Genomic DNA, 20,249 nt, shown 5'->3' with positions numbered 1-20,249 from the left:
CAACATTATACTCCATCTGCCAAATTTTTGTCCACTCACTTAGCCTGTCTATTTCCTTTTGCAGATTTTTTGTGTTCTCCTCACACATTGCTTTTCCTCCCATCTTTGTATCGTCAGCAAACTTGGCTATGTTACATCAGTCCCTTCTTCCAAGTCGTTTATATAGATTGTAAATAGTTGGGGTCACAGCACTGATCCCAGCTAGTTACTGGTTGCCAACCAGAGAATGAACCATTTATCCCGACTCTCTGTTTTCTGTTAGTTAGCCAATCCTCTATCCATTCTAATATATTTCCCCCAACCCCTTGAACTTTTATCTTGTGCAGTAACCTTTTATGTGGTACCTTGTCAAATGCCTTCTGGAAGTCCAAATACACCACATCCAGTGGTTCACCTTTATCCACCCTGTTCGTTACATCTTCAAAGAACTCCAGCAAATTTGTCAAACATGACTTCCCCTTCATAAATCCATGCTGACTCTGCCTGATCGAATTTTGCTTTTCCAAATGTCCTGCTACTGCTTCTTCAACAATGGATTCCAACATTTTCCCAACCACAGATGTTAGGCTAACTGGTCTATAGTTTCCTGCTTTTTGTCTGCCTCCTTTTTTAAATAGGGGCGTTACACTTGCAGTTTTCCAATCTGCTAGGACCTTCCCAGAATCCAGGGAATTTTGGTAAATTACACCCAATGCATCCACTATCCCTGCCGCTACTTCTCTTAAGACCCCAGGATGCAAGTCATCTGGTCCAGGGGATTTATCTGCCTTCAGTCCCATTATCTTACTGAGTACCACCTCCTTAGTGATTGTGATTGTGTTAAGTTCCTCCCCGCCTATAGCCCGTGGACTATCCACTGTTGGGATATTGTTAGTGTCCTCTACCGTAAAGACTGATACAAAATATTTGTTCAGAGTTTCTGCCATCTCCATGTGCCCCATTACTAATTCCCCGGTCTCGTCCTCCAAGGGACCAACATTTACTTGAGCCACTCTTTTCCTTTTTATATACCTATAGAAACTCTTGCTATCTGTTTTTATATTTTGCACTAGTTTACTTTCATAGTCTATCTTCTCTTTTTTAATCATTTTTTTAGTCATTCTTTGCTCGCTTTCAAAAGGATCCCAATCTTCTGTGCTTCCACTAGTTTTGGCCACTTGTTTTTAATTGGATACCATCCTTTTATTTCTTTAGTTAGCCACGGATGGCTATCTTTTCTCTTACACCCTTTCCCCCTCACTGGAATATATTTTTCTTGAGAGTTGTGAAATATCTCCTTAAATGTACACCAGTGTTCATCAATCATCCTATACTTTAATTTACTTTCCCAGTCCACTATACCCAACTCTGCCCTCATATCTTCATAGTCTCCTTTATTTAATTCTAGTATGCTAGTTAGAGATCCAACTTTCTCACCCTCCATCTGAATTTGAAAATCAATCATGCTATGATCACTCATTCCGAGGGGATAGAAACATAGAAACATAGAAAATAGGTGCAGGAGTAGGCCATTCGGCCCTTCTAGCCTGCACCGCCATTCAATGAGTTCATGGCTGAACATGCAACTTCAGTACCCCATTCCTGCTTTCTCACCATACCCCTTGATTCCCCTAGTAGTAAGGACTTCATCTAATTCCTTTTTGAATATATTTAGTGAATTGGCCTCAACAACTTTCTGTGGTAGAGAATTCCACAGGTTCACCACTCTCTGGGTGAAGAAATTCCTCCTCATCTCGGTCCTAAATGGCTTCCCCCTTATCCTTAGACTGTGTCCCCTGGTTCTGGACTTCCCCAACATTGGGAACATTCTTCCTGCATCTAACCTGTCTAACCCCGTCAGAATTTTAAACGTTTCTATGAGGTCCCCTCTCATTCTTCTGAACTCCAGTGAATCCAAGCCCAGTTGATCCAGTCTTTCTTGATAGGTCAGTCCCGCCATCCCGGGAATCAGTCTGGTGAACCTTCGCTGCACTCCCTCAATAGCAAGAATGTCCTTCCTCAGGTTAGGAGACCAAAACTGTACGCAATACTCCAGGTGTGGCCTCACCAAGGCCCTGTACAATTGTAGCAACACCTCCCTGCCCTTGTACTCAAATCCCCTCGCTATGAAGGCCAACATGCCATTTGCTTTCTTAACCGCCTGCTGTACCTGCACGCCAACCTTCAATGACTGATGTACCATGACACCCAGGTCTCTTTGCATCTCCCCTTTTCCTAATCTGTCACCATTCAGATAATAGTCTGTCTCTCTGTTTTTACCACCAAAGTGGATAACCTCACATTTATCCACATTATACTTCATCTGCCATGCATTTGCCCACTCACCTAACCTATCCAAGTCGCTCTGCAGCCTCATAGAATCCTCCTCGCAGCTCACACTGCCACCCAACTTAGTGTCATCCGCAAATTTGGAGATACTACATTTAATCCCCTCGTCTAAATCATTAATGTACAGTGTAAACAGCTGGGGCCCCAGCACAGAACCTTGCGGTACCCCACTAGTCACTGCCTGCCATTCTGAAAAGTCCCCATTTACTCCTACTCTTTGCTTCCTGTCTGACAACCAGTTCTCAATCCATGTCAGCACACTACCCCCAATCCCATGTGCTTTAACTTTGCACATTAATCTCTTGTGTGGGACCTTGTCGAAAGCCTTCTGAAAGTCCAAATATACCACATCAACTGGTTCTCCCTTGTCCACTCTACTGGAAACATCCTCAAAAAATTCCAGAAGATTTGTCAAGCATGATTTCCCTTTCACAAATCCATGCTGACTTGGACCTATCATATTACCTCTTTCCAAATGCACTGCGATGACATCCTTAATAATTGATTCCATCATTTTACCCACTACCGATGTCAGGCTGACCGGTCTGTAATTCCCTGTTTTCTCTCTCCCTCCTTTTTTAAAAAGTGGGGTTACATTGGCTACCCTCCACTCCATAGGAACTGATCCAGAGTCAATGGAATGTTGGAAAATGACTGTCAATGCATCCGCTATTTCCAAGGCCACCTCCTTAAGTACTCTGGGATGCAGTCCATCAGGCCCTGGGGATTTATCGGTCTTCAATCCCATCAATTTCCCCAACACAATTTCCCGACTAATAAGGATTTCCCTCAGTTCCTCCTCCTTACTAGACCCTCCGACCCCTTTTATATCCGGAAGGTTGTTTGTGTCCTCCTCAGTGAATACCGAACCAAAGTACTTGTTCAATTGGTCTGCCATTTCTTTGTTCCCCGTTATGACTTCCCCTGATTCTGACTGCAGGGGACCTACGTTTGTCTTTACTAACCTTTTTCTCTTTACATATCTATAGAAACTTTTGCAATCCGTCTTAATGTTCCCTGCAAGCTTCTTCTCGTACTCCATTTTCCCTGCCCTAATCAAACCCTTTGTCCTCCTCTGCTGAGTTCTAAATTTCTCCCAGTCCCCGGGTTCTCTGCTATTTCTGGCCAATTTGTATGCCACTTCCTTGGCTTTAATGCTATCCCTGATTTCCCTTGATAGCCACGGTTGAGCCACCTTTCCTTTTTTATTTTTACGACAGACAGGAATGTACAATTGTTGTAGTTCATCCATGCAGTCTCTAAATGTCTGCCATTGCCCATCCACAGTCAACCCCTTCAGTATCATTCGCCAATCTATCCTAGCCAATTGACGCCTCATACCTTCAAAGTTACCCTTCTTTAAGTTCTGGACCATGGTCTCTGAATTAACTGTTTCATTCTCCATCCTAATGCAGAATTCCACCATATTATGGTCACTCTTCCCCAAGGGGCCTCGCACAACGAGATTGCTAATTAATCCTCTCTCATTACACAACACCCAGTCTAAGATGGCCTCCCCCCTAGTTGGTTCCTCGACATATTGGTCTAAAAAACCATCCCTTATGCACTCCAGGAAATCCTCCTCTACCGTATTGCTTCCAGTTTGGTTAACCCAATCTATGTGCATATTAAAGTCACCCATTATAACTGCTGCACCTTTATTGCACGCACCCCTAATTTCATGTTTGATGCCCTCCCCAACATCACTACTACTGTTTGGAGGTCTGTACACAACTCCCACTAACGTTTTTTGTCCTTTGGTATTCTGCAGCTCTACCCATATAGATTCCACATCATCCAAGCTAATGTCCTTCCGAACTATTGCCTTAATTTGCTCCTTAACCAGCAATGCTACCCCACCTCCTTTTCCTTTTATTCTATCTTTCCTGAATGTTGAATATCCCTGGATGTTGAGTTCCCAGCCCTGATCATCCTGGAGCCACGTCTCCGTAATCCCAATCACATCATATTTGTTAACATCTATTTGCACAGTTAATTCATCCACTTTATTGCGGATACTCCTTGCATTAAGACACAAAGCCTTCAGGCTTGTTCTTTTAACACCCTTTGTCCTTTTAGAATTTTGCTGTACAGTGGCCCTTTTTGTTCTTTGCCTTGGGTTTCTCTGCCCTCCACTTTTCCTCATCTCCTTTCTGTCTTTTGCTTTTGCCTCCTTTTTGTTTCCCTCTGTCTCCCTGCATTGGTTCCCATCCCCCTGCCATATCAGTTTAAATCCTCCCCAACAGCACTAGCAAACACTCCCCTTAGGACATTGGTTCCGGTCCTGCCCAGGTGCAGACCGTCCGGTTTGTACTGGTCCCACCTCCCCCAGAACCGGTTCCAATGCCCCAGGAATTTGAATCCCTCCCTGTTGCACCACTGCTCAGACCACGTATTCATCTGCGCTATCCTGCGATTCCTACTCTGACTATCACGTGGCACTGGTAGCAATCCCAAGATTACTACTTTTGAGGTCCTACTTTTTAATTTAGCTCCTAGCTCCTTAAATTCGTTTCGTAGGATCTCATCCCTCTTTTTACCTATGTCGTTGGTACCAATGTGCACCACGACAACTGGCTGTTCTCCCTCCCTTTTTAGAATGTCCTGCACCCGCTCTGAGACATCCTTGACCCTTGCACCAGGGAGGCAACATACCATCCTGGAGTCTCGGTTGCGGCCGCAGAAACGCCTATCTATTCCCCTCACCATTGAATCCCCAATCACTATTGCTCTCCCACTCTTTTTCCTGCCCTCCTGTGCAGCAGAGCCAGCCACGGTGCCATGAACTTGGCTGCTGCTGCCCTCCCCTGATGAGTCATCCCCCTCAACAGTACCCAAAGCAGTGTATCTGTTTTGCAGGGGGATGACCACAGGGGACTCCTGCACTACCTTCCTTGCACTGCTCTTCCTGTTGGTCTTCCATTCCCTATCTGGCTGTGGACCCTTTCCCTGTGGTACGACTAACTCGCTACACGTGATACTCACGTCATTCTCAGCATCATGGATGCTCCAGAGTGAATCCACCCTCAGCTCCAACTCCGCAACGCGGTCTGTCAGGAGCTGGAGGCGGATACACTTCCCGCACACGTAATCGTCAGGGACACCGGAAGTGTCCCTGAGTTCCCACATGGTACAGGAGGAGCATAACACCCGACCGAGCTCTCCTGCCATGACTTAACCCTTATATACACTTAAATTGGCAACAACAATGTTAAAAGTTACTGACTGATATAGAAGAGAAAAAAGAAAAACTACTCACCAATCACCAGCCAATCACTTACCCTCTTGGCTGTGACGTCACCTTTTGATTTCTTTCTACTTCTTTTTTGCCTTCTCCCTGTAGCTGCACAAGTCCCGCCTTTTATAGGCCTCTCCACGCACCTCCTCGAGGCTGGGCCCCGGACTCCCTGCTGTGCCTTTTATAGGCCTCTCCACGCACCTCCTCGAGGCTGGGCCCCGGACTCCCTGCTGTGCCTTTTATAGGCCGCTCCACGCACCTCCTCGACGCTGCTCCCGACTGCCGCCGACGCTAGCCCCGGACTCCCTGCTGTGCCTTTTATAGGCCTCTCCACGCACCTCCTCGACGCTGGGCCCCGGACTCCCTGCTGTGCCTTTTATAGGCCTCTCCACGCACCTCCTCGACGCTGGGCCCCGGACTCCCTGCTGTGCCTTTTATAGGCCTCTCCACGCACCTCCTCGACGCTGCTCCCGACTGCCGCCGACGCTGGGCCCCGGACTGCCTGCTGTGCCTTTTATAGGCCTCTCCACGCATCTCCGACGCTGCTCCCGACTGCCGCCGACGCTGGGCCCCGGACTGCCTGCTGTGCCTTTTATAGGCCTCTCCACGCACCTCCTCGAGGCTGGGCCCCGGACTCCCTGCTGTGCCTTTTATAGGCCTCTCCACGCATCTCCGACGCTGCTCCCGACTGCCGCCGACGCTGGGCCCCGGACTCCCTGCTGTGCCTTTTATAGGCCTCTCCACGCACCTCCTCGACGCTGGGAGATTGTTTATTAATCCTGTTTCATTACACAGGACCAGATCTAAGATAGCCTGCCCCCCTGATTGGTTCCGTTACATACTGCTCAAGGAACCCGTCCCTTACGCACTCTATGAACTCCTCCTCAAGGCTACCCTGACCAATTTGATTTGTCCAATCAATATGGAGGTTAAAATCACCCATGATTATTCTAAGTTTTAGTTTCCCCTATGAACGGAAATATCCTCTCTGCATCTACCTTGTCGAGCCACTTATGCTTCAATAAGATCACCTCTCATTCTTCTGAACTCCAATGGGTATAGACCCAACCTACTCAACCTATCCTCATATGTCAACCCCCTCATAAGAACATAAGAAGTAGGAGCAGAAGTAGGCCATATGGCCCCTCGAGCCTGCTCCGCCATTTAATACAATCTTGGCTGATCCGATCATGGACTCAGGTCCACTTTCCTGCCCAGCTCCGGAATCAACCTAGTGAACCGTCTCTGAACAGCCTCCGATGCAAGTATATCCTTCCTTAAATACGGAGACGAAAAATGTACGCAGTACTCCAGGTGTGGCCTCACCAATACCCTGTACAGTTGTAGCAGAACTTCTCTGCTTTTATACTCAATCCCCCTTGCAATAAAGGCCATAGAAATATAGAAACATAGAAAATAAGTGCAGGAGTAGACCATTCGGCCCTTCGAGCCTGCACCGCCATTCAATAAGATCATGGCTGATCATTCCTTCAGTACCCCTTTCCTGCTTTCTCTCCATACCCCTTGATCCCCTAAGCCGTAAGGGCCATATCTAATTCCCTCTTGATTATATGCAATGAACTGGCATCCACAACTCTCTGCGGCAGGGAATACACAGGTTAATAACCCTCTGAGTGAAGACGTTTCTCCTCGTCTCAGTCCTAAATGGCTTACCTCTTATCCTAAGACTATGTCCCCTGGTTCTGTACTTCCCCAACATCGGGAACATTTTTCCCGCATCTAACCTGTCCAGTCCCGTCAGAATCTTATATGTTTCGATGAGATCACCTCTCATCCTTCTGAACTCCAGTGAATAAAGGCCCAGTTGATCCAGTCTCTCCTTATATGACAGTCCAGCCATCCCTGGATTTAGGCTGGTGAACCTTCACTGCACTCCCTCAATAGCAAGAACATCCTTCCTCAGATTAGGAAACCAAAACTGAACTCAATACTCCAGGTGAGGCCTCACCAACTGGAGTAAGACCTCCCTGCTCCGTTACCCAAATCCCCTAGCTATGAAGGCCAACATACCATTTGCCTTCTTCACCGCCTGCTGTACTTGCATGCCATCCTTCAATGACTGATGAACCATGACACCCAGGTCTCGTTGCACCTCCCCTTTTCCTAATCTGCCGGCATTTCACATAATATTCTGCCTTCGTGTTTTTGCCCCCAAAATGGATAACCTCACATTTATCCACATTATACTGCATCTCCCATGCATTTGCCCACTCACCTAACCTGTCCAAGTCACCCTGCAGCCTCTTAGCGTCCCCCTCACAGTTCACACCACCACCCAGTTTAGTGTCATCTGCAAACTTGGAGATATTACAGTCAATTCCCTCATCCAAATCATTGATGTATATTGTAAAGAGCTGGGGTCCCAGCACTGTGTCCTGCGGCACTCCACTAGTCACTGCCTGCCATTCTGAAAAGGACCCGTTTATCCTGACTCTCTGCTTCCTGTCTGCCAACCAGTTCTCTATCCACGTCAGTACATTACCCACAATACCATGTGCTTTGATTTTGCACACCAATCTCTTGTGCGGGACCTTGTCAAAAGCCTTTTGAAAATCCAAATACACCACAGCCACTGGTTCTCCCTTGTCCACTCTGCCAGCTACATTCTCAAAAAATTCCAGAAGATTCATCAAGCATGATTTCCCTTTCATAAATCCATGCTGACTTGGACCGATCCTGTCACTGCTTTCCAAATGCGCTGCTATTTCATCCTTAATGATTGATTCCAACATTTTCCCCACTACTGATGTCAGGCTAACCAGTCTATACTTACTCGCTTTCGCTCTCCCTCCTTTTTACATTAGCTACCCTCCAGACCATAGGAACTGATCCAGGGTCGATAGACTGTTGGAAAACGATCACCAATGCATCCACTATTTCTAGGGCCACTTCCTTAATACTCTGGGATGCAGACTATCAGGCCCGGGGGAGTTATCGGCCTTCAATCCCATCAATTTCCTGAACACAATTTCCCGCATAATAAGGATATCCTTCAGTTCCTCCTTTTCACTAGACCCACTGTCCTCTAGTACATTTAAAAGGTTATTTGTGTCTTCCTTCGTGAAGACAGAACCGAAGTATTTGTTCAATTAAGAACATACATAAGAAGATAAGAACATAAGAATTAGGAACAGGAGTAGGCCATCTAGCCCCTTGAGCCTGCTCCGCCATTCAACAAGATCATGGCTGATCTGGCCGTGGACTCAGCTCCACTTACCCGCCCGCTCCCCGTAACCCTTAATTCCCTTATTGGTTAAAAATCTATCTATCTGTGACTTGAATACATTCAATGAGCTAGCCTCAACTCCTTCCTTGGGCAGAGAATTCCACAGATTCACAACCCTCTGGGAGAAGAAATTCCTTCTCAACTCGGTTTTAAATTGGCGGAGCAGGCTCGAGGGGCTAATGGCCTACTCCTGTTCCTAATTCTTATGTTCTTATGTTCTTATGTACTCCATCCCTCTCGCAATAAAGGCCAACATTCCATTCGCCTTCCTGATTACCTGTTGCAACTGCAAACTAACTTTTTGGGATTCATGCACAAGGACCCCCAGGTCCTTCTGCACCGCAGCATATTGTAATTTCTCCCCATTCAAATAATATTCCCCTTTACTGTTTTTTTCCCCAAGGTGACCTCACACTTTCCAACATTGTATTCCATCTGCCAAACCTTCGCCCATTCGCTTAACCTATCTAAATCTCTTTGCAGCCTCTCTGCGTCCTCTACACAACTCGCTTTCCCACTAATCTTTGTGTCATCTGCAAATTTTGCTACACTACACTCTGTCCCCTCTTCCAGGTCATCTATGTATATTGTAAACAGTTGTGGTCCCAGCACCGATTCCTGTGGCATACCACTAACCACCGATTTCCAACCCGAAAAGGACCCATTTATCCCGACTCTCTGCTTTCTGTTAGCCAGCCAATTCTCGATCCATGCTAATACATTTCCTCTGACTCCGCGTACTTTTATCTTCTGCAGTAACCTTTTGTGTGGCACCTTATCGAATGCCTTTTGAAAATCTAAATACACCATATCCATCGGTACACCTCTATCCACCATGCTCATTATATCCTCAAAGAATTCCAGTAACTTAGTTAAACATGATTTCCCCTTCATGAATCCATGCTGGGTCTGCTTGATTGCACTATTCCTATCTAGATGTCCCGCTATTTCTTCCTTAATGATAGTTTCACGCATTTTCCCCACTACAGATGTTAAACTAACCGGCCTATAGTTACCTGTCTTTTGCCTGCCCCCTTTTTTAAACAGAGGCGTTACATTAGCTGTTTTCCAATCCGCTGGTACCTCCCCAGAGTCCAGAGAATTTTGGTAGATTATAACGAATGCATCTGCTATAACTTCCGCCATCTCTTTTAATACCCTGGGATGCATTTCATCAGGACCAGGGGACTTGTCTACCTTGAGTCCCATTAGCCTGTCCAGTATTACCCCCCTAGTGATAGTGATTGTCTCAAGGTCCTCCCTTCCCACATTCCACATTGGTCTGCCATTTCTTTGTTCCCCATTATAAATTCACCTGAATCCGACTGCAAGGGACCTACACTTGTCTTCACTAATCTTTTTCTCTTCACATATTTGTAGAAGCTTTTGCAGTCAGTTTTTATATTCCCTGCAAGCTTCCTCTCATACTCTATTTCCCCCCTCTGAATTAAACCCTTAGTCCTGCTTTGTTGAATTCTAAATTTCTCCCAGTCCTCAGGTTTGTAACTTTTTCTTGCCAATTTATCTGCCTCTTCCTTGGTTTTAACACTATCCTTAATTTCCCTTGTCAGCCACGGTTGAGCCACCTTCCCCGTTTTATTTTTACTCCAGACAGGGATGTACAATTGCTGAAGTTCATCCATGTGATCTTTAAATGTTTGCCATTGTTTATCCACTGTCAACCCTTTCAGTATCCTTTGCCAGTCTATTCTGGCCAATTCACGCCTCATACCGTCGAAGTTACCTTTCCTTAAGTTCAGGACCCTAGTTTCCAAATTAACTGTGTCACTCTCCATCTTAATAAAGAATTCTACCATTTTATGGTCACTCTTCCCCAAGGGGCCTCGCACAACAAGATTGCTAATTAGTTGCTTCTCATTACACATCACCCAGTCTAGGATGGCCAGCTCTCTAGTTGGTTCCTCGACATATTGGCCCAGAAAACCATCCCTAATACTCTCCAGGAAATCCTCCTCCACCTCATTGCTCCCAGTTTGTTTAGCCCAATCAATATGTCGATTAAAGTCCCCCATGATAACTGCTCTACCTTTATCGCACACATCCCTTATTTCTTGTTTGATGCTGTCCCCAATCTCACTGCTACTGTTTGGTGGTCTGTACACAACTCCCACGAGCGTTTTCTGCCCTTTGGTATTCCACAGCTCCACCCATACCGATTCCACATCATCCAGGCTAATGTCCCTCCTTACTATTGCATTAATTTCCTCTTTAAACAGCAATGCTACCCCACCTCCTTTTCCTCTCTGCCTATCCTTCCTAAATGTTGAATACCCCTGGATGTTGAGTTCCCAGCCTTGGTCGCCCTGGAGCCATGTCTCCATGATGCCAATTGCATCATATCTGTTAACTCCTGTCTGCGCAGTTAATTCGTTCACCTTATTACGAATACTCCTCGCATTGAGGCACAGAGCCTTCAGGCTTGTCTTTTTAACACACTTTGCCCCTTTAGAATTTTGCTGTAATGTGGGCCAACATTCCATTTGACTTCCTGATTAATTGCTTGTTGTGGTCTTATCTTCACCGGGGGAGTGACACATTGGAGAGGGCTCAGAATAGCAGCGCAAAGGATTTCAAGCCGATTAACAAGTGTGATGATAGAATTAAATTAGTTCTCACTGGAGCAGGGATATTTCATTGAGAGAGGACATGAAGCAGGTATTTTAAATGCTGAAAATAGACTGGGATTTAGAGGGCATAATTTCAAAGTTTGCAGATGAGGAGGAAAGCAGCAGTCTCCAGGAGGACTGGTGAAATGGGCAGATACATGGCAGATACAATTTAATGCAGAGAAGTGTGAAGTGATGCATTTTGGAAGGAAAAATGAGGAATGGTAATATGAACTAAATGGTGCAATTATAAAGTGGGTGCAGGAACAGGGAGCCCTGGGGGTTCACGTATACAAATCTTCATAGTGGCAGGACAAGTTGATGAGGCTTTAAAAGCTAAAAAAAAACCCTGGGTTTATAAATCGAGGTGTAGAGTACAAAAGCAAGGAAGTGATGCTAAACGTCCATACATCACTGGTTAGGCCTCAGCTGGACTATTGTGTCCAATTCTGGGCACCACACTTTAGGAACGATGTCAAGGCCTTGGCGAGGGTGCAGAGGAGATTTACTAGAATGTGACCAGAGATGAGGGACTTCAGTTATGTGGAGAGACTGAAGAAGTTAGGATTGTTCTCCTTAGAGCAGTGAAGTTACAGGGGGATTTAATCGAGGCGTTCAAAATTCTGAGGGGTTTTGCTGAAGTAAATGAGGATGAAATGTTTCCAGTGTGGGGAGGATCAGTAACCAGAGCACACAGATTGAAGAACCAGGGGGGAGGGGGGAAAGAGATGAGAATTCCTTTTTACGCAGCGAGTTGCTGTGATCTGGAATGCGCTGCCTGAAAGGGCGGTGGAAGATTCAATAGTAACTTTCAAAATGGAATTGGATAAATACTTGAAAAGGAATAAAATTGCAGGGCTGTGGGGAAAGAGCAGGGGCAGTGGGACTAATTGGATCGTTCTTTCAAAGAGCCAGCACGGGCACGATGGGCCGAATGGCCTCTTTCTGTGCTGTAAGATTATATAAAGGCATGGATAATACAAGTGTAAATTTTATCAAAGTTTGATTCAAACAGAAGGAAGTCGGAGCATAAAACTGGTCAATGGGACTGTGGAGCGAGAACAGCTTGTATTGTGAGACAGCAAGTACCTAAAATATACAGCGCATGGTGTTTGTCTCAATGTTATACCAGTGATGGTCATCCCTGCCCTACTTCAATAACTGCACTTGGTGCGAGGGGGAACACATCCTCTGCCCAGAACATCGCAAATCCAGCCAAACAATTTTTATAGAATTAACCACAAATCATTATTTCAGGTGAATTTATAAAGAATGAACAAATCCTGTCGGGAGCGGAAAGGAGCTGCATAAAAATCAACTTCGGAATTAAATCGAGGGTAAGGGAGGGATATGTGGGTGGGGGAGGGGCGATGTGGGTGGGGGTGAGGGAGGGGGGGAGGAGCGGGCGGGGAGGGAGGAGGGGACGTGTTGGGGGGGGGAGAGGGGACATGTGGGAGGGGAGGGAATGTGTGGGGGGGCGGGGAGATGGGGGTGTGGTGGTTAGACGCGAGTGGGGGAGGGGGGATGTGGGTGGGGGAGGGGATGTGGGGGAGGGGTGATGTGGGTGGGGGGGGACGTGGGGGAGGGGGAGGGGTGATGTGGGTGGGGGAGTACGTGGGGGAGGGGGAGGGGTGATGTGGGTGGGGGGGGACGTGGGGGAGGGGGAGGGGTGATGTGGGTGGGGGGGGACGTGGGGGAGGGGGAGGGGTGATGTGGGTTGGGGGGGACGTGGGGGAGGGGGAGGGGTGATGTGGGTGGGGGGGGACGTGGGGGAGGGGGAGGGGTGATGTGGGTTGGGGGGGACGTGGGGGAGGGGGAGATCAGCACAGCCCGGGTTCAGCTTTCCCGATGTGAAACTTTGAATGGGCCGCGCCGCCCATTAAAGGAACCACGCATCAAAAAGCAAATGCAGGGTAACACTGATGGGGATATGTGTGGGTGTGAATGGTAACTTGGGCAAGGAGTCAGGGCCTGTGGACTGGACCATCACGAGGAGAAAATAGGCGCAGATAAATGTGAGAAATTATTGCAAAACTATCTGCTGCTGAGTTGCACTGTGACGGATTACTGGCACTTTAACGTGTAGTAATGTTGAATTTTAAAAGAATCAAATCGCCTTAGAATTTCTAATTCCTGTCAGTATAAGTGAAATCACACTTTAGGCTAAACAAAATATTTCCATCAAGTTTGGGAAGCTCCTGTGTTCTATTGAGAAGTGAAGTGTGTATAAGAGGGATCCCACAATGCCGTGCTCCCAGTGAGAAGCCACAGTCCCATGGAATGTGGGTCAGATATAGGGCCACAACATCACAGCCCCAATTCTCCAGTCCATGCTCCCAGTGTGTGTGTGCCTCTCGACTGGGAGTGTATTGTTGTAAAATTACCCTCTATGTAGTAATGCTATTATGAATAAAACCAAATGTAACTTATACTTACTGGTTACATTGAGCTGGGTTCCGCTCCCGCTGATATCGCCCCACACTTTACAGTAATAGGCGGCAGTGTCACTGGGCTGCACGTCTGTGACTGTCAGAATGAAGCTGTTATTGGAGGTGTCTCTGGAAGGCTGGAGACGGTCAGTGGAACCTGGGCTCCCTCGTGTGCTGCCACTTGCCTTATGTGTTAAAACCCACTCCGTATCTTGCCCCGGTAGTTGCCGGTACCAGTGGACATCGGTGTCACTCACTCTGGCGTTCCTCATGGTGCACTGTAACCGCGCCGTGTGACCCTCTGTGACACGTTCCAGGCTCGGAGACTGGGTCAGGACAGGGACAACTGCACCTTTAATGGGAAAATATCAATCACTTAAAAACCGGTCTGAAGGTTGATAAATGTCTGAAGTGTTTCAATGAAAACTGCAGGCAGCTCACCTGAGCTTCAGTAAATTCTAAACAAATGATCATTATATGGCCTGATATGAAAAGCTCCAGGATTTCTTTGCTTCATGCACACAGCTGCCTCTGCCACTTCCTCCCCAACCTCCCCGAGTCTTCCTCCCTGATCCCCATCACTGCAGATTCTCCCCAATCTCCCTCCCATGCCTTCTCTTCACTTATTTCCCAAATGATGCTCACACCCTGGCCCATTGATTTCTTCTCCATACATCTCCTGACTCCTCTTTATCCCTTACTGTGTAGCTCACACTACTAGTGACTTTCCTCAAACATTCAAAACCAGTCATCAATCCCCTCCTCAAACAAGCCACCCACCCGCCTGTCCTCTCTGCCTGCTGACCCATCTTCACCTAAACTCCAAGCCCAACCCTCTCAATGCTGCCTGTTCCAATCTGTCCAGTCCAATTCCAGCTCACAGCATTGAAGTGGCCCTGCCCAAGGTCACACCTGATACCCTACAACACTGACATCCTTATCCATGCTCCTGTCACCTCTGGTCTTGATGGCTCCAATGCTCTCATTGCTGGCCTCACATCCTCAGTGAACTCGACTGATTTGTCCAAAATACAGTCGCTCATATCCTGTCCCACAGGAAATCCTCCTCACTGTCATCGTACAGAGGCTCCCTGTCCCTCAATGCACTAAATATAAACTCTTGTCCTCAGCTTCAAATCTCTCACTGCCATGTCCCACCTCCAACCTTCTGTAACCTCCTCCAGGCTGATAACCCCGGCACTCTTTGCTTCTTTAACTGTGCATTCACTCCCCCTTCCCCTCCCCCCATTGGTGGAAAAGCCTTTCGTTGCCTCAGCCCTACTCTCTGGAGCTCCCTCGCTAAACCCCTCCATAATGCATTTGCTTCATGGGTTCTTTGCTTTAAGAATTCAGAGCAACACATTATTATCAAGAACGAGTTGGTTTATTAACAAAGGTTTAACAATCCCACTACACATTAGCAGTTCATCCACTAGGCTCACAACTGCATACCTCATTAAAGTTTTATTGAGTTTTGTGAACATCACGTGACTGGCTGAGCCACTCACAATGCAACAGCTCCATAAACTTCATATATTACGCCCTCCAACTCTCCACTTCTCTCTCCAACTTTAGAAACTGTTACAAAAACCCATCATTTTGACCAGCATTTCCGACACCTCTACCAATTTCTTCCTTGACGGCTTGGTGCCTGTCGCCCTAGTTCCATTGTTGTGAAGCACTTTGAGACAATTATGTGAAAGGAGCTTTGTAAATGCAAGTGTTTGTTGTCTTCCACCTGCGCTGCCTTTATGTCGATCTAATTCCCACTGAAATCACTGTCACACTGACTCAATGTCAGACTGGAGGGGCGGTGCTCTGCAGCCAGTGCACAAGCAGCGCGGGATGGGGCAGGCGGTCCGGGTGCAACAGATGCGGCTGGAGAAGACATCTGAAGTATTTTCAGGTTGTGTTGAAAGCCTGCGTGGATTCATTATACCCTGAGAAATATGTAAATAGATGTCACTCAGTCCCATGGTGAATCCCCACGTGTCCTCACTTGGTGCCTTTTGCTTGCCCGTTTACAATGGACACTTGTGGTCTTCCCAGCTGCTCACCGCAGAATGTCCACTCGAAGCTGGGACAGAGGGACTGATTTTTGGAAAGTTGTTTTTTTCCCCTCCATCTCCCGTACTGCTGTTTCTGCATCGTTGTCCGTGCAATAGTTATTTTCTGATGTTTCCTTTTTGCACAGCTCCCCAGCCACTGTATTGTTGCTGTCAAGCTGTGAATCTCCTCTCTAACCATACTGCTCTGCACGGAGGCTCACTGGGCCTTGCCAGTGGCTCCTGTGGATTTGGAGGTGGAAGAGGAGTTCAGGGAGGGGGCAGAATGAGTGATGGACTTGTACCTCAGGTGCCTGGCAGCCACTTGTAATTGGCCCTGACACACCTAGTTGGCCAAGTCCGTGCAGACCTACACTTGCCACTTCTGCTACACGTGAAAGCCTGCGACACAGTTGGACCTATTATATTCTTGGGTCTCTTACTCTGGATCCTTCAGCTTCTAAAGTTTTAGATTCATAGGTGAATCTCCTCGGCCCCAGCAACATCTTCAATGGCTCTGATATACATAGAAGTTACAACATGTGTCACCTGCCCTAATATCTCCTCATGTGGCTCGGTGTCAAATGTTGTCTGATAACGCTCCTGTGAAGCTCCTTGGGATATTTTACTATGTTAAAGGCGCTGTATAAATACAAGTTGTTGTAGCTTGGGGAGGACAGAGCCAGATCAGTAATTCCCTCATGTTGGTCCTCTCACCAGCTGCCGCAAGCCCAGTCTGGCAGCAATGTCCCTCAGGACTCGGCCAGCTTGGTCAGTGCTGGTACTCCCGAGTCTTGGTGATGGACATTGAAGCTGCCTAGCCAGAGTACATTCTGTGCCCTTGCTACCCTCAGTCCTTTCTCCAAGTGGTGCTTATACAAAGTGTGCACTTGTCTTTCGAAGTGGTACCTGGCATTGGACACGAGGAAAGAACTTCTTTTGCATAGGCTTTTTTGAGAAGGCAAAAAAGGTAACGAGACCAGAGCTCTGCAAGGAATCTCGCTGCCAGATGGTCAGAAAATCGTGGGCGGCATCTGCTGAACCTTCCATATACTGTCCCAGTGGGCGAGGCTTCCAACATTACTCCTTTACAGTCACATTCTAGCCGTACATCGATATGTTTGTTTAAATCATAAATTGTCAGTTCACAGATCTCAGGCTTCCGACCAGGTTGGTCATGTTCTCTCTCTGGGTCACACCCTCCCAGACCCACTACAGTCTGTGTGTATTGGGCACATTCCAGGCCCACTACAGTCTGTGTGTATTGGGTACATTCCAGGCCCACTACAGTCTGTGTGTATTGGGCACATTCCAGGCCCACTACAGTCTGTGTGTATTGGGCACATTCCAGACCCACTACAGTCTGTGTGTATTGGGTACATTCCAGACCCACTACAGTCTGTGTGTATTGGGTACATTCCAGACCCACTACAGTCTGTGTGTATTGGGTACATTCCAGACCCACTACAGTCTGTGTGTATTGGGTACATTCCAGACCCACTACAGTCTGTGTGTATTGGGTACATTCCAGACCCACTACAGTCTGTGTGTATTGGGTACATTCCAGACCCACTACAGTCTGTGTGTATTGGGTACATTCCAGACCCACTACAGTCTGTGTGTATTGGGTACATTCCAGACCCACTACAGTCTGTGTGTATTGGGTACATTCCAGACCCACTACAGTCTGTGTGTATTGGGCACATTCCAGACCCACTACAGTCTGTGTTTATTGGGTACATTCCAGACCCACTACAGTCTGTGTGTATTGGGTACATTCCAGACCCACCACAGTCTGTGTGTATTGGGTACATTCCAGACCCACTACAGTCTGTGTGTATTGGGTACATTCCAGAACCACTACAGTCTGTGTGTATTGGGTACATTCCAGACCCACTACAGTCTGTGTGTATTGGGTACATTCCAGACCCACTACAGTCTGTGTGTATTGGGTACATTCCAGACACAGTACAGTCTGTGTGTATTGGGTACATTGCAGGCCCATGGAAGAGAATCTCACGGGACACCATTATTAAATAGTTTCTGGCTTTCAACTCCAAAACAAGACGCTGTTCTTTGCCGCCCAGCCATTCAGAAAGCCGATTGCACATTCCTGAATTACATTAGCAAGCTGAAGGATGGTTTATTGCATCTTGGAAAGTGTCGAGAGGTCATTTGTTTGTATTGATGAGTGCAGATTTGGTCACTAAGAGATGTGACTGCGCACATACAGAGGCTGAACTCCAGGACATAGTCGACATATTTACTGAGGCGTGCGAAAGCATGGGCCTACCGCTAAACATCCATAAGACAAAGGTCCTCCACCAGCCTGTCCTCGCCGCACAGCACTGTCCCCCAGTCATCAAGATCCACAGCGCAACCCTGGACAAGGTGGATCATTTCCCATACCTTGGGAGCCTCTTATCAACAAAAACAGACATTGACGACAAGATTCAACACCGCCTCCAGTGCGCCAGTGCAGCCTTCGGCTGCCTGAGGAAAAGTGTGTTCGAAGACCAGGCCCTCAAATCTGCCACTAAGCCCTTGGTCTACAGGGCTATACGCGCCCTCCCGTGTGGCTGAGAGACATGGACCATGTACAGTAGACCCCTCAAGTCGCTGGTGAAATACCACCAACGATGTCTCCGCAAGATCCTACAAATCCCCTGGGGGGACAGACACACAAACATTAGTGTCCTCGACCAGGGCAACATCCCCAGCATTGAAGCACTGACCACACTTGATCAGCTCCGCTGGGCAGGCCACATGGTCCGGATGCCAGACACGAGACTCCTAAAGCAAGCACTATATTGGGAACTCCTGTCCACCTCGAGTCTCATCGCCGAGAGCATGCAGAAATCAAGCGCAGGCAATGGAAAGAGCGTGTGGCAAACCTGTCCCACCCTCCCTTACCCTCAACGACTATCTGTCCCACCTGTGACAGGGTCTGTGATTCTCGTATTGGGCTGTTCAGCCACGGAAGGTCTCATTTTAAGAGTGGAAGCAAGTCTTCCTCGATTCCAAGAGATTGCCTATGATGATGATATGATGTTTTATACATTTACCCTGTCAATGTCCTGATTTTATCAGGTAGGTGTCTGTTATTCCTATTATTGCATTTTTCCTTCAAGATGTATTTTACCATTTAATCCTGTGTGTGAGAGTTTTTTCCCACCATGTGCTCACATGTTTTTGTTCAATTAAAAACAAATTGAGTTTGGCCCAGATTTCACCCTCTATTCTATGCTTAGAACTTCCACTCAGTGTTGTTACTGTAAAAGTGGCAACATTGTACAACATTTTTAAACACGAGATGTTGGTATTGTAACATTATTAGATAGAAAACTGATATAATATAGAAGGTACTTACTGGTTACATTCAATGGGGTTCCATTTCCATAGATTGTTTTCCAAATACCACAGATATAGACCGCGCTGTCTCTGTGCTGCACGCCTCTGATGGTCAGAATGTAGCTGTTACTGGCAACATCTCTGGAAAGCTGAAACCGCTCAGAGAAACCGCGTGATCGGTAAATCCTGCCATCTGCATAATGAGTAAGTATTTTGTGATTCCTATCTTGTGAGAGGAACCAGTGTACATCATATCTGTCCACACTGTATTGCACTTTGCTTCTCTCCAAGGTACATCGAAACTGCACCGTCCCACCCTTGGGCACAGTCATAACTTCTGGGGACTGGATAAGAACCGGACTTGCCTTTAGACCTGTGAATAATAAATAACTGATGATCAGAACAGATGAGGAACCACATAAAGTAATAACTTGAAGCCGAAGCGATTATAAAATTTCCTGTCTGTTTGCGAATGGATATTGTGTATTATCAGTAATTTGTAGCTGAGTTGTTTCAAACATATCCTGAGCTTAGCTGTCCCACATTGCCCTGTACTGACCAACAATCCCAGTGTGAACAGGCAGCCCAAAAACACATGCACTGCAACTGAACTCAGAACTCTTGCTGTGGATATGTTCTTTGCTGCTTTTACCACGGAGGTTGGTATTAAAAGCATAAAATCAGGTAAAAAGTTGCCAGTTTTAGTAATATTTTGCGATACCCAACACAAGATTCTGATGTAGGTTCAGATACAGAAGGCTCTCGGTCCACTTCGTTTCATCCTTCCAGAATTCCAATGCTACCATCGTCCCATTGCAGCGTCCAGCGGTTTGTAAACCTGTCCCGTGTTCTGGCCTCGCCTGGGAACCTGTTCCAGCTTTTGATCACCGTCTTCAAATAACTGAGTCCTGAACTTGGCCTTTACAATCCTGACTGTGCCCTCCTGCCCTGGTTATATCTGAAAGTATTGTTCTGGGTTTGCTT

At 47.0% G+C, this 20,249-nt stretch overlaps 1 protein-coding gene across 1 annotated transcript in view; it reads right to left on the bottom strand.

The window, feature by feature from the left end:
- LOC139250426 (uncharacterized) overlaps positions 1 to 19,823 on the bottom strand; it is a 71,787-nt gene extending 51,964 nt beyond the window's left edge. The window contains exons 1-2 of the mRNA XM_070872820.1: positions 19,285 to 19,823; positions 13,877 to 14,221 (exon numbers count right to left, since the gene is read on the bottom strand). Coding sequence (XP_070728921.1) covers positions 13,877 to 14,221; positions 19,285 to 19,597 — 658 coding nt within the window. The 5' untranslated portion in view covers positions 19,598 to 19,823. The remainder of the gene's footprint in view (positions 1 to 13,876; positions 14,222 to 19,284) is intronic.
- Between the last annotated feature and the right edge of the window lie 426 nt (positions 19,824 to 20,249).

This window comes from Pristiophorus japonicus, unplaced genomic scaffold (assembly GCF_044704955.1).
Source record: "Pristiophorus japonicus isolate sPriJap1 unplaced genomic scaffold, sPriJap1.hap1 HAP1_SCAFFOLD_370, whole genome shotgun sequence".
Classification (NCBI taxonomy): Eukaryota; Metazoa; Chordata; class Chondrichthyes; family Pristiophoridae; genus Pristiophorus; species Pristiophorus japonicus.
This window is presented reverse-complemented; position numbering and strand designations above follow the sequence as displayed.